Source organism: Hetaerina americana, unplaced genomic scaffold (assembly GCF_022747635.1).
Source record: "Hetaerina americana unplaced genomic scaffold, ioHetAmer1.1.p SCAF_10, whole genome shotgun sequence".
In the NCBI taxonomy this organism is placed as follows: Eukaryota; Metazoa; Arthropoda; class Insecta; order Odonata; family Calopterygidae; genus Hetaerina; species Hetaerina americana.
In genome coordinates, this window is record NW_027286070.1 from 3,698,215 (window position 1) to 3,712,442 (window position 14,228).

A 14,228-nucleotide genomic window follows, 5' to 3' on the forward strand; every position below is an offset into this window, starting at 1 on the left:
CAAGTGTGGAAAAAGCCAATTGTCAGATTGCCTTAACGATCCGACAGCAAAATAAGTGAAAGAAGCATTTCGAAGGAACGCTAGAGATATCCACCTACCCTCCTCAATCAACCTGAGCCAACCATATCAACTTTCTGCTATAAAGGACTTTGCAGAGAATGTATAGAAAATTCCAAGGTCATAATTTATGAAATGTCTCATAAAAATACACCTAATATTGCACCCATGATCTTCAATTAGGAAAAATCCAGGATCTCAATCAATCAGCTTTTCAAGTAAAAAGACAACTGTATTTGCTTATTTCCACAATCAAAACTAATGCAGTTGCCTTGAGACAAGGAAATACACCACGTGGCCATGAATTGAGATCCTTTTAAGGTGGTATACATGCAGAGAAAGGCTAAAGTAAAGGGGGTGGAAAGATGACAGAGCACAGCTGAGAAAAACATGGTGAGCCCAAGGGAAAAATAGACACGGACAATGAGTTGCTCATCTCCACAACATAAATTACCCTTTCTTGGCTGCTAAATGCACACCTGAGAGGGCTACAGCATGATGTGAGGGTTAAACAGTACCGTGATTTGGCATGGGGTGGCACATTACCTTCAATCCTCTATACCACAATCTTATTCTTCACCAAGTAAATATTTTCCCTGCTTCACTTACAACAATTCTCCCCCTCAATCGTCTGCCCAACCACAGGAATAAACAGATAACACAAACACACAAGTACCACACCAACACAAACATTGCGAGAAGCAGCCAGCATCATGCCTCCACGCCACATCACGAGAGCCACTTCACAACCAACATCTTATGCCAAAGTGGAGAAAATCATACAAATGTAGATGTTATTAAGAAGGATGGTCATAAAATGTTGAAGTGCAATACTTTTAACATTTATCCCACATCTGGCATGAGATGCTGGTTATGAAGGGAGTCGATATGGCAATTATACAGTCACTAAGCTCTCCTTAAAATTACGCGAGGTAAATGGCTGTGCACTACTTGAATTCACCTGAAAATTTTGTGATTAGAGTAAACATATTTCTTACAATTTCTTAGTTCAATACACCACATCATGCCAAGAGCATGGATACTGCAGCTCAATCGTGGTAACATTAACACTCCTCTCACAATAATAACAGAGCATCAGCTCCCACACATCTGAGACAAACAAAGTGACACACACTCACTGATTCAAACTAAAGATGACGCATTTACCTATCCTCCCTTTATCACCGCAGGTGGCTCCCCTGTCCGGTTCCCACCCAGCCCCAATACATACTCCTTCCTCAGGTTGCTTGACTTGGGTGCCAGGTTCGAAGCTCCACTCCGCTCCCCCTCCTCCTGGTCTACCTTCCCACCACCTCCGCCCCTCTCCTCCTCCCCATCTTCTCCCTCTCCATCACCGTCGTCATACCACCCCAAGTCCCCTTGCTCATCATCAATTATGATCGTGTTCAAGCCACCCCTGCCAACCCACCACTTCCTCTTCTGGTCACCCTCTTCATCGGCACCATCATCGAGCACCTTCCCCTCATTGGTGCCGCTTGAGTCAAGTGCCGGGATGCCACCAACAGGGCTCCTTCTCGAGTGAGCGCCCCCTGCCTCCTCCTCCGTCGACCACAGGTATGAGTCCAGTGTCTGCTTGGTGCATTCGGCTATGAAGCGCACAAATGGCCGAACGTCACCCTCATTGGCCCACTGCAGAGTCTCGTAGTACCTTGACATCAAGGGACGGAGAGAGAGGAAATCATTCAAAGTAACACACACCTCCCTTTGCACATGACACATGAATTTGTACAACTGCAGCTAGAAACCATGTCCTGCATGCTGCCCCAAAGGCATATGGTAAGGAGTAAGGGAGGTATCAAGCAAGAAGTATAGGAGAGGGGGAGCAATGGGGATCAGGTTGAACCCAATCCCATGCCTTTACAGCACACTCAATGTGATTTCTTCAATATATTTTCCAAACATGCAATTTATGAAAGCTATTTTCTCCATGGTGTGACAGCATGTCTGAAGTATATACAGTGGAACCTCTAATTGTGGACAGTCTCAATAGCAGGCTCCTCCACATAAAAGGCAAGAAGTTCTTTCCCATTGGAACAACATTTGCCCAAGTGTCATCCCCCTGCTCATCACAGAACTCAGTTCCAGTGTCTAAATGAGCCACAGATACCATACATCTAATATTATGGACTGGATGTTGATGGTTGGGAAGGGTTTCCTGAGACAGTTTTACTATACACACAATGTTACAAGTTATCATAGCTGCGAGAGTTATACCAAAGACTGAGAGGATAAGCCACCAAATGAACACACCACAGGTATTCATACATTTGACCAATGCATACAGAAATAGAGCAAAGAGCTGCTGAAACAATTATTCAACAACTAGTTGACCGTGGTCACACATGAGTGGTGCATCAGTTATCTAAATACAATAGCCATCAGTAAAGCTGTAGATTGCGAGTGTAAGAGAGGATAAAGGCCTCATATTAATTCTAATGGTATGTCAAATGGTTTCTCAGATAAATTTGGAATAAAAGCAAAATTCACATTCTAGAGTCATAGCTTAATAAGGGTGGTACAGAGATATGCCAGCAACCACTCTCGGCAGCTAAAGGCACGGCACACTCACTTGAGCCTGTCACGTTTGAGTATGATGACTGGAGGGTATCCGGCCTGCATGAGTATCATGTTCATCAGCAGCCTCGATGTCCTTCCATTTCCATCGGTAAAGGGGTGCAGTGCCACCAACTTGTAGTGTGCAAGAGCTGCATGTCTCACGGGATGCAGGTGCAGGGCAGCATCTGAATTCAGCCACTGGACAAAGGCATCCATGAGGGCTGGGAGGTCCTTGGGGGGTGGAGGAACGTGGCTGCCAACAAACACCTGACACACAGAGAGAGGGAGAACGGCATCCTTTACCAACATGGCAATGGCCTGCATTTCAATGACCAAGAATATTATTTCGGTATCAATCTTAAAAACAAAAAAAATACCGACTAATAAGGCCGGCTAAGCAGGGGTTAGAACTAGAAGTGGATTTCTTGTCCATTATAGGAGAATTGCAACATTATTTTCACCTATACAGGCTGGAGGTGGAAACTAAAAATTGAAGAGACTTTCAAGAAAATTAATGTTGGTTTGAATATTATATTTTCAACTGAGATGCTGAATGCTGACAGGAAGGCAGAGCTGATGTCAGGAGTCAAAAAACCCAGAGATAACCTTGAGCAGGTAGTAATGGCTAATCTGAAGCCAACTGCAATAATCACAACAACTGGTAGCCAACTATTGCCAAACCTACATGATTATAGAAATAATGAGAAGACTAGAGAATGACATCAAACATGGCAACCAACTGAACCACCTTTCACTGAGAAAGTTGCCATTTAACAAAACTATGTGGTCAAGACAATTACCCTTCCAAGGGGGAGAATAATTACGACCAACCCAGAAGTAATTGTTTACCACCTAGGCAGCAAAATTCATGAAAAATTTATTCCTAGCCTATCATCATCATCAGTGATTCAATTCTAAGATTTGTTTACAGCACACCTCCATTCAGTGTTGATTCCCTCAATCCATGATAGTTTCTCTGCTTTACATCCTTATTAATTTGTTCCATACATCCTTGTCTCTTGGTCTTCCTTCATGTGATCTTCTCTTCATTTTTCCCTTCTATTTTGTATCTAACTAATCCATTGTGCTACAATATATGCCCAATCCATTTTAGTTCTTCTATTTTTCTGGAATTTTCCATAAGGCCCTTCCTTTTTCTGCTCTTCTAAGTAATTCCTTCTTCCTCACTAGTCTGCTCATTTAATCTTCCGCATTCTCCTCCAACACCATGCTTCATAGGCTTCATTTCTTTGCTGGTCCATTGTTCCATGCCTTATATGAATATCTTGATGACCTGCTTCCTTGTTTGCACCCTGAGATGCTCTTTGAACAGAGAAGTTATCTCTTCTCCATGAACAATCCCCTTGTAACTTCAGCTATCCTTTGCGTGATGTTTATCAAACTTCTTCCATCCCGAGTTATGTTGTGACGCAGGTATGTAGATGAAGGATTTCACTTGCTCTAGGTATACTCCTCCAATTGTAATATCTCATCTTCAGCTTCTCTCTTCCAAGCATAAGGATTTTAGTTCTCTTTTTATTGATGTAATATTACATGGGTAATCTCAAAGGGAAGGTTATTTTTTTCAATTTTTTATAAATAATGGAATATTTTTTTTAAAATAAATAGAATGGAATGATTAATAAATGGAAAGAAAAGTTTACTTTCAATGATTTATGCATCATATTAAAGCTTAAACATTCCTTTAATTTTCTACAGAATGTTTATTTGGTCAATGCATTTTTGTTAGTGCCGGGGCAGTTTTTGTGAACCCATGTCATAACAGCTCACTGCCAATGTCATCATGGAAGCATTGGACCTCAATAATCGCATGTTGTCGGTGACAAAACAGTGTACCATTTAACACATGAGACCAAACAGCAAACATAAAGAGTGGCAGCATTCCTCTTCACCAAAGCCACAAAAAGTCAAACAGGCTGCCAGCAAAATCATGGTAATTGTGTTTTAAGAACAAACACTGACAGGTATCCAGCAACAAACAACTCAGAACAGGAGAAGAGGAATGTTAAGCAAGGAATAACATTCTCAATGTGCATGGGAGTTGAAGTGGTTGCTGAAAATAATATAGAGCTGATGAAGTGGGAAGTCAGATTTAAAGTGGGCAAAACAGCAAAGTTTGGAGATTAAATGAAGTTTTAACTAGGACTAAAGAGGATGGAGTCCAGTGGAAAAATCAATGAGTGAGGACCATAGGATAACATATCAAAAAAGCCACAAACTATTTGAACAGTAAATAGGAAAATAATAGAGAAACTATGGATTAAAGATGAAATTATCACCATAATATGAAAGAAGGAAATGAAAGAATCTCGTGATAAATTTAGGAAGAAGAAATAACTTAATAATAAACAGAGCCAGAAAACTAATATGGTGAAAGCAGTCTGGTGGAAGACTTGGTGCAAGCCTACGGAAAGTTTAAAAAGGAAGCATAGATGACATTTCCATGAAACTACTTAAACTTGAACGAACCCCATAATAATTATCTATTCAATAGCAAAAACCACAGAGAATATTTATGAACTCAAGCATTCAAAAATGGGAATCCTTGCAAACAAAATCAACGTATTTAATACAACTGACTAGGAACTGAGAATAGATTCTTACCTGAGTGCGTCGAAAACGGCCGGCTTCCAGAGGATCCACAAAGCCCAACACCCGCCGGTGGATTTCCAAGATCAAGGTAAGGTTTACGTTTCCAACCGAGTGTGCCAGTGTCGTGTTCACATACTTCAGTGCAGCATCTAAGCCCACAATTTCAGCATGTTCAGCTACGGAACGTCCTGCAACAGCCTAGAAAGGACATAAAAGTCAAGAAATTATTTTCCTTTTGACTCATGAATGGTGAAAAACATTATGTATCCAAAACGGGTATTAGGGCTTTCATATTAATGCAAAACTCCTGTAAATAACACAATGTGAAGATAGTGAAGAATATTCCTCCTCATCAAGCTCATTTCCATCATATGCTTTTCCGATCAGCACTTCACTTCATAACAGATTCGAACATGTCAGTAACTTTATAAAAGAAACATACAAATTGTATCTATCGCTTAGCCTTTTCTAGAAATAAAAAGGCTAAGCTAAACATTAAAATAGGAGGGCAAAATTTAGAGCAGGTGGAACAGTTTACGTATCTCAGAAGTGTTTTGGACCAAAAAGGTCAAAGTAGTGAAGACATTAGATGTAGAATTTTATTAGATAAAGAAACTTTCACTACGAGGATGGAATTGATGGTGGGGAAATTGAGTAGGGATGTTAAGAAAAGGCATGTCAAAACTATGATGTGGAGCATGGTTTTGTACGGCTAGAAAACATGGCTATTGAAGCAACGTTATAGGCATAAATTGGAGGCTTTTCAAACATTGGTGTGGAGAAGAATGGGTAAGGCGAAGTAGACAGAAAATAAAACAAATAGGGAGCACTAGGCATGGTGGAGGAGAAAAGGAGATTGCTGGGAGAAATTAAAAGGAAGTAGGAAAGATGAATGCAAAGCATACGTGGTCTGCCCAAAAAATACGCAAACTGGTGCAATCTGGTGCCATGATATGGACTATAGTCCCACCCACTAGTGGCACTAGTTGTCTGGGACCCAATGAGCTGTCTATGCTTTGCAGATCGTCCAGCTGTGCGTATGGTGCCAGTTATGTTAGTTTCTGTTGTCCTTGTTTTTACTGCTAGTCGAAAATGGAAATTGACAAAATCACAGAGCAACAAATCAACATCAAATTTTTTGGTGGTGAAGTGCGGCAAAGGTTATCAAGAAATTACTGAAATGTTGACAGCTGTTTACCCAGATAATGCTCAGAAGAAAACATCCGTTTTCAATTGGATTAAGCATTTTAAAGATGGACAACCAGACACCACGGATGATGCAAGACCTTCAAGCACCTGTGTTGACGACAATATTGATCGTGTGCAGTCCCTTGTCCTCACTGATCGTTGAAAAATTGCCCAAATGATAGCTGATGAACTGAATTTTGGAAAATCATGAGTACACACTATTTTAAACGAACACATGATGGATGGATCCTTCACCATGACAATGCACCTGCACATTCATCATTGACTGTTCAACAGTTTCTGGCAAAAAATTCAATCACCATCCTTGATCATCATCCTTATTTGCCAGATCTCGTCCCCTTTGACTTTTTCCTATTCCCACAATGCAAAAATGTAATGAGGGGACATCACTGGGAAGATGTGGGCACAATATAGCAAGAAACGACGAAAAAACTAAAAAGCCTAACTGCTGAGGACTTCCAAGGGTGCTTTAAAAAGTGGAAAAGAAGATGGAATAAGTGCATAGCAACGAATGGAGAGTACTTTGAAGGAGACAAAATCGACATAGACTAAATTTTGCAAAATAAAATTTTTAGGGCCTCAGTTCGCATATTTCGTGGACAGGGTAGTATTGATCTGCAATGGAATGTTGAAGACTATGATAGAGGAGAGAATGATAGGCAAATGAGTAAGGGTCAGAAATATGATAGGAATGTTGGACCAAATGAAGGGAGGTAAGATGTATGCATTATTGAAGAGGGGCTTATCGTACAGTTAGATGTCAGGTTGTATGTTGATAGGAGATACTAAGATACGATGTATCTATCTGTGTGCAGTGAGTGTCCATCCAAAACCTAACAAAGGTCACCACCATTACCTGACGCGTCTCCACAACTGATCTCGTCTCTGCCAAAGTCATGGTGTTACCCTCGAGTGCAGCCGATTGATGAATGTGCATGAAGTATGCCTCTCGCTTGGCCCTGCGCAGCCCTGGGGGGTCGCCAGGGGAGGCAGCTCGGGCCAATGCATCACGAAGAGAATCCAGATGCCTCAGAGACAACCGATCCAATTTGTTGACGGCTGGAGCAGCAGCCCTTGATCGAGCCAAAGCCAGGGGATGGCTCGGTGACACACAGAGAGCACGCCTGAAAAAGGAACAGGCACCAACACATCAGTGTCTCTGATAGTCATTCACTAGGTTACCATGAATGATCACAAAAACATAGTTAAAAATAAAGAAGAATAACATATGTGTGGAATGTGACACATGACATTATTGAACACAAGAAGAATCAGTAACAAAAGTATTACAAAACAAGATTAAGGAATAATTAATACTCCCCTCCTGTAAAAATCACATGGTGGTAGCATTGTGAATTCGCAAATAGCAAAAGTAAACTAGTGAAGAGTATTGTCTCTGAAGATGAAAAGGTCACAGAAGTGACATTGGCAATGGCTGCCCAAGTGAAAGGGAAGCAGAACTGCTACCAGCGAGGACATTTTAACCCAGTAGAATTATTGTAACATCATTTACTTGAGATGGTTACACTTGTGGGTGTGTGCAAATTACCATGTAAACTTAGAAATAATGTTTGAAATCCAAGTATTTTTATTTACTGATAAATGTATTAATGCATTAGCTTTCATGTACATAATACTTAAAAATGATAGCAATCTTATTGGTTTTAAAATCAAAACTGTTGCAAGTTAATTGGAAAAAATCTCCGAGGACTAACACAATGTTTGATGGGAATATTGGATTAACACCAAGTGAGACTCAGTTGGTGGTGGACAGTGCCAAGTGCAACCAGTTACGTTCTCACACTATGCAATAGTGCAATATTTTCCACTATGCAATAAAATTCAAAGAAACTGCGTGCAATGCTGCAAAAAAATCACGTGTTTTGTCGTTGATGAGAACCCAGATTGCTTCATTTTCAACTGTGTGCCAGTTAAGCTACCAAGGTGTCTGAGATCACTTTATCCCCATGAATGTCTGGTAATTCAATACAAGGTCTTGTTCATTTAAAAGCCTTAGAAATTCACTAAGAAAGAGGATACGGCAGTATGTTAAACTGGCTAAAAGCACCTGGTGATAAATCAAAGGAACCACATTCAAATCTAAACACTAACTCAAATTCTCACATTTTTAATTTGATTGCACAAGAAATGGCCCTTGCAACTTACAAACACTAGATGTAATCAAGAAAGCTATTGAACCAACAACACAGATTGGATGAACCAAATAGTTCTACTAGAAAAGATGGGTGTAATTTATTGTGTATTACTACTTTAAGTTTCATGACTTTTGAAGGTAACTATTCAAAAATCAAATTTTACAATTCCCACACTAATTTAAATAAGCATTTAAGCAGCACAGTAATTTACCAAATGTCATCAAAATACGGAATATTGGCCGCTCAAACTTGATAAAGAAAGAAATCATTTTTGCAAATATCAAATAGCATTGCATCAATTTCAATTTAAAAGATTGCCATTTGGTCAGAATCATTCAGAGTAAATTGCTCATAAAAGAAGGTAACCATCATTTAAACACTTAAAAGAAGTAGTAACAAGGTATGATATTTTAATCTCAGCATATTCAATGCATGCAAGTAGAGAAAATCAAAGCAACATTATAATTAGTAAGAGTCAATGAATTAATAAAATTAGCTCTTTTAATGCTATGTAATTAATTTCTGATACAAAAGTTTGATTCACAACCTATTCCAATCAATCCTGAAAAAGATAGCGATAAAATGTTACTTGAACATGGCATGATCATTTATCCATCTATCTTTAGTCCTAATTATTCAGATTTGTCAAAACCACTAGGTAAATTTTTAAAAAGTGATGAACTTCCCCATTGAAATTATTTTCTGGAAGAAAATAGAGGGAAAGACAAACTTACATATTTTCCCTGTACCACGCCTGTATTTTATTACACAGAATAACCAGTTGTGTTGCCAGTAAGTGCACGTTCAACTGGGCTAAGGACGGTTATATTGCAAGATGAGAAGCCAATAGCCTTGCAATCTCTTCTGATTCATGAAAACAGACTCAGATTGAGAAGGAGTTACATAGCACAGAGTTTGGATGCAAGAAATGCCACCAATATCTATATAGCTACCAAATAATGGCAACATTCCAAAAGCCATTCATTATAAACAATCCCTCCAGCCACGAAAATTGTTACTATAACTCCATTCATTCAAAATGAACAAAATTTATGACCCCAGTTAATATTTACTGTAGTGAATATATTCTGAGATTTCAAACTGGAAAGTTGTGATACAGACAATTTTGACATTGATGAAGAAACAAAACATTTATTAATATCTAGGAAAATTGAGCTCTACAACCTCATAAAATAACATATAAAGAAAATCACCTTAGCCAATCACCAATAGCCATAAGTTAGCACCACTCGCCTAGCAAAGAAAATTAAATTTATTGAGATAGTTAGTGAGAAAATAAATTCCACAACAGTGACCAACCACAACCTCTCAACCAGAATACCCTTCTTTAGTAGTTTGTAGGAATGTTACTCCCTTGCCAGTGACCATCTGCAGACACAAACACTCAAACCCAATTGTGATCCTTCACAGGGTTAAAAGAACTCTGTTAAGGATAAGGATAGGTTTATGTACGTACACTATCTGAGGTTGTGGTTGGTCACTGTCGTGGAATTTCTTTCCCCACAAACCATCACAACAAATTTAGTTTTCTTTGCCAGGCTAGTGGTGCTAACTTATGGATATAGGTGATTTCCTTTATAATTGACTTTTTAATATTATATAAATTAATAATTATAATTGACTTAAAAAGTTAGAGATTAAAATGTTTAATCCAACGTATCCAATGATTCAACTAGAACTGGACAAGCAGTGAAATGCTATTTTTCATCATAAAAGGCTAAGTGATTACTGATTATATATTGTTTTACTGCATGTAGTTATTTGTTTATTATTTTATTTTATAAGAGTTAGTGCATATGAAAAGTGCTGCAGCCCACTCCTTGCAGTACTTGGGAGTTGCACGAGTTGGCAGCTTCCAGTTGCCACATCATGACATCTTCACTAGATTCTGCATCATTTGTAAGGTGTATATTTTCCCAAGGATAGACTCTTTGAATTTCTTTTAACACAACCACTCAGTGCTCACAAATACTTATCAAGTGCACCCACTCATTTCACAGCTAAACTCTAAAACTAAATAGACACAAAAGGTAACTTCAAACATATCCCCATGAAAACTTACAAAAAGAGTTACAGTATTGCAATAGTGGGTGAGAAAAAACATGCCAAATGAGAATAATTCCTTTTTCTTAATCAATACTGTTTTACTAACAAAATTTTACTATTTTCATCGACCATATTATAGCTACTTCTATTGAAGCTCAGATACCGGGGCCAAGCTGTGAAATGGATTAATATGCAAAAATAGTAACAACTTACTTAACAGTAGAGAAACCTAAACATTTCATGAATATACACTAATGGACTCAAAAGATTACTACACATCAGGCTTCCTTGAGAATCCCCACCTAACATTGCACAACATAAGGCATGGACAAATGAGTATCTTCATGTTTTCCCCACATTGATTGAAATTTCAAAGGTAACCATGCTCGAAAATTATAGCTCATCCAAAAATAAAAAATATCATGGTTACAACAACTGGTAACTGTGTTGCACTCACAACTAACATGCAATTGAAAATGACGCAACTGCCTGAGTTATTACAGGAAGGAGGACACTGCTGACCCTCCGAATCCCTTAAAAGTGATACCACAGGAGAAGGTTATTACCTGTACAGTTGATCAGCGCGAAGGATATCACCTTTGGCTTCCTCGAGGAACTCTCCATAGTGGGTGAGGATGTCTGGATGCCGTGGTGCCAGTGCTAATGAATGCTCGAACAATTTTAATGCCTTGTCGTGGCGACCGGTGAGTCTCAGCTCTCGTGCTGCATTCATTGACGCTACGGCCTCCGCTACTAAGGCTAAAGAATAACAAATTTTAATGGACCATTACATTTTACCTAGTTGATGCCATGTTTAAAAAATCCAAAAACTTTGCTTTAGATTTTACCAGTGAAAGTCGAATCAATGGGAGCAAATACATCAGTAAGGTATCACTTGTTCTAAGAATAGGATTGTTGTCCAAGTGAAAATCGTCAGTGTATTAGAAATGTAACGATCGACACAATACGAAAGCTCACAAAATAACATAAGTATACAAAATCAATTAATTTCTATAAATACCATGACTATCCGGATCGTCCTTCTCGTCTTCTGCCAAATTATAATTAAGTAATACGAGCCCCAAGGTCCCCTCATCAACTACCTTTAGTTGGCTCTCATCAGGCAACGGGGAGAACGCTTTATACTGTTTCCTATCAACACTTTCGTACCTATCTTCACATGATAACGTTCTGAAATAATCTGACAGAAGCGAAATCACTATTGCAAATGCAATGCCACTAAAGAAAACAGCTGATATTGTCAGACGATTCATGATACCATTTGAACAATTTCCACTAATTAAACTTTCGGAAAACTTCCTTGCTAAAATACTGTGTTTAGGCACCCATTTGGAAACCATTTTTACAACAAATCCACTTGTAAAAAAAACCTAAGCTGGTAAAACTCTAACAAAACATTTGACGACTTCATAATCTCCATCACACACATTGAGACACATCATTGGTCCAGCACACTCTTTCTTTCAAGGCTTTCGAGTACGCCATTTGTCTTGAACCCCACCAACGGGAAACATTTGAAACTTAAGCCGCTAATTTAAACTCCATTGGGAATAAATTGGGGAAACAATCGTCCTCTTAAAGGACGATTGTTTCCCCAATTGTTTTCTCTTGGTAATTAATTGTAACTAATAATCATTCAGATTTTAAAATATTTTAGTAGTAATGCTTTAAGAAATGTCCCATACAAAAAACTAAGGCTTCTGGGCAATTGTGAGGGCGATGTTTTGCACCGCATTTTTTTAATAAAATTTGGTTACATTGTTTGAGCGATTAGCAAGCTAGTGGGTCTACACGGTTTAGGCCAAATTTTTTACTAATAGTGTTGGACAAACGATAGCATAATAGCTTCTGTGGCATATTCTTTGATTAATATATTGACTATAGAATCAGCTAAGTAAAAACATAAAATTGAGTTCAGCAAGTTTAACTCAATGCAACTGCGTGAGAAGTAATGAAGGTAAATTCTTTCATTTGCTTGTTTTGTGTACCCTGTGTGTTTTCTCCGTAGATTTGGAGCACAAGTATCGCCCGGACTTATTTTTTTAAGTGAGTGTCCACCAAGGAGTTGTGAAAAGTAGAACTACTGCCATATTGCTAATTAGTGTCAAATCATTTCATGTATTTATATAGTTGTTAGATATTTTTGCTTTCATTCGGACAAAAAATTGTTACTATTCAGCACTATTCGTATTCCTGGTTTACTACACTTACATTCCTGGCTGATAGTGTAAGCATTATCACCACCAGAAATTTCCATTTGGACCTGAAGGATGTCAGCGGTAGTATAAATTTGGGAGTCCATTAAGTTAAGTCTTAAGAGACATCTGTACACTAAGACATGCATAGAAATTTAAAATATGTTAATATTTTCTCGAGAAGGAGGATGTAAAATACACTAACCACAAATTATATAATATGTCTTAGATTATCCATTGACCAGCAATGACTACCTTACAGTATGGATTAACAACTCTCAAGTAACAAAATCTATAAAAAAACGTCTGATAAATATTCAAATTTCCTGGCCTAAAAGGATTCATTTGAGAAACTGTGACAGCTTTAGATGCTTTTCTGAGATTCTCAACCTTTCAATTGATTGATAATCATTTATCATGAAATACATTAATATGTTTTGCCAAAAAATAACTGCCAATTCTACCAGTATGAACTAGAGTTTACAGTTAGAGTTTAGTTTACAGTTACCTCAAATACCTAAATCAAGGTCCATTTTGTAGTTTGCCTTTCATGGTCATCATTGTTTTATCCAATACAGTGGGAAATCGATTAATGATGAGTCACTAGAGGACACCTCATGGAGGCTAAGAAATAATTTCCTCTAAGTAAGTGCTTTGGAAATATTGGCATATACGCCTCCCATTAATGGTCACTCTCAATATCAGGAGCAGTCAGTAAGTTTCCACATTCCCAGGCCTCAATCACCTCAACTCAGAGTGTAAGACTACTTGCCCAGGAATTTAAGGATCTAGGTTTGAATCCTGGTCAAGGCATATGCTTTTTACAATGTGTTTTTACTATTTCTAGACATTCCTGCATTTTGATGCACATGTACTGATGATTCCATTTCAGTAAATTTTGTAGAATCTCATGCAGTTCTTTGAATGATTTCAGATTTTACCACATAGAGGGGCACCCTGGAGTATTATAACTTTAGGTCTATATTACTGAAATAAAACTATTTGAAAATAATTGTTGCTACATTTCCCCTATCCTAGAATATCACATTACAATGGTTGATACGTGATGTATATATATACTTGACAAGACAGTGAAAAGGCAAGCGCACAGGTGGTATTACTCTACTGCTGACCCACCTTGCATCATCCAATCTCATCCATCCTCTTCTCCAAAGTAATACTATTTATGAACAAAATAAATCATAACATTTTCAGCAAGCTAACTCAGAAACCTTTGTCCATGCATCACAACTCACTCCTGATTCTAACCAAAAATTTAATCAAACTTGAAAAATACTGGATAGTCAAACTGAGCTTGGCTGTCAGTGGCATC

General features: G+C 38.3%; 1 protein-coding gene across 1 annotated transcript; it reads right to left on the reverse strand.

The window, feature by feature from the left end:
- Window positions 1–1,224: 1,224 nt before the first annotated feature.
- On the reverse strand, window positions 1,225–12,107 carry Fic (FIC domain protein adenylyltransferase). The gene is made up of 6 exons (XM_071598768.1): window positions 11,701–12,107; window positions 11,246–11,438; window positions 7,313–7,580; window positions 5,260–5,445; window positions 2,648–2,901; window positions 1,225–1,726 (listed from the first exon to the last, which is right to left on the reverse strand). Exons 1-6 carry the CDS (start codon window positions 12,038–12,040, stop codon window positions 1,225–1,227), a joined length of 1,743 nt encoding a protein of 580 aa, XP_071454869.1. The 5' UTR covers window positions 12,041–12,107.
- Window positions 12,108–14,228: the final 2,121 nt, after the last annotated feature.

Coding starts and splice junctions, on each gene's coding strand:
- Fic (XM_071598768.1), bottom strand. CDS start 12,040: ATGGTTTCCAAATGGGTGCCTAAACACAGTATTTTAGCAAGGAAGTTT. Junction 11,439..11,700: donor GGACGATCCGGATAGTCATG/GTATTTATAGAA, acceptor GTTATTCTTTAG/CCTTAGTAGCGGAGGCCGTA. Junction 1,727..2,647: donor CTCAAACGTGACAGGCTCAA/GTGAGTGTGCCG, acceptor CTTGATGTCAAG/GTACTACGAGACTCTGCAGT.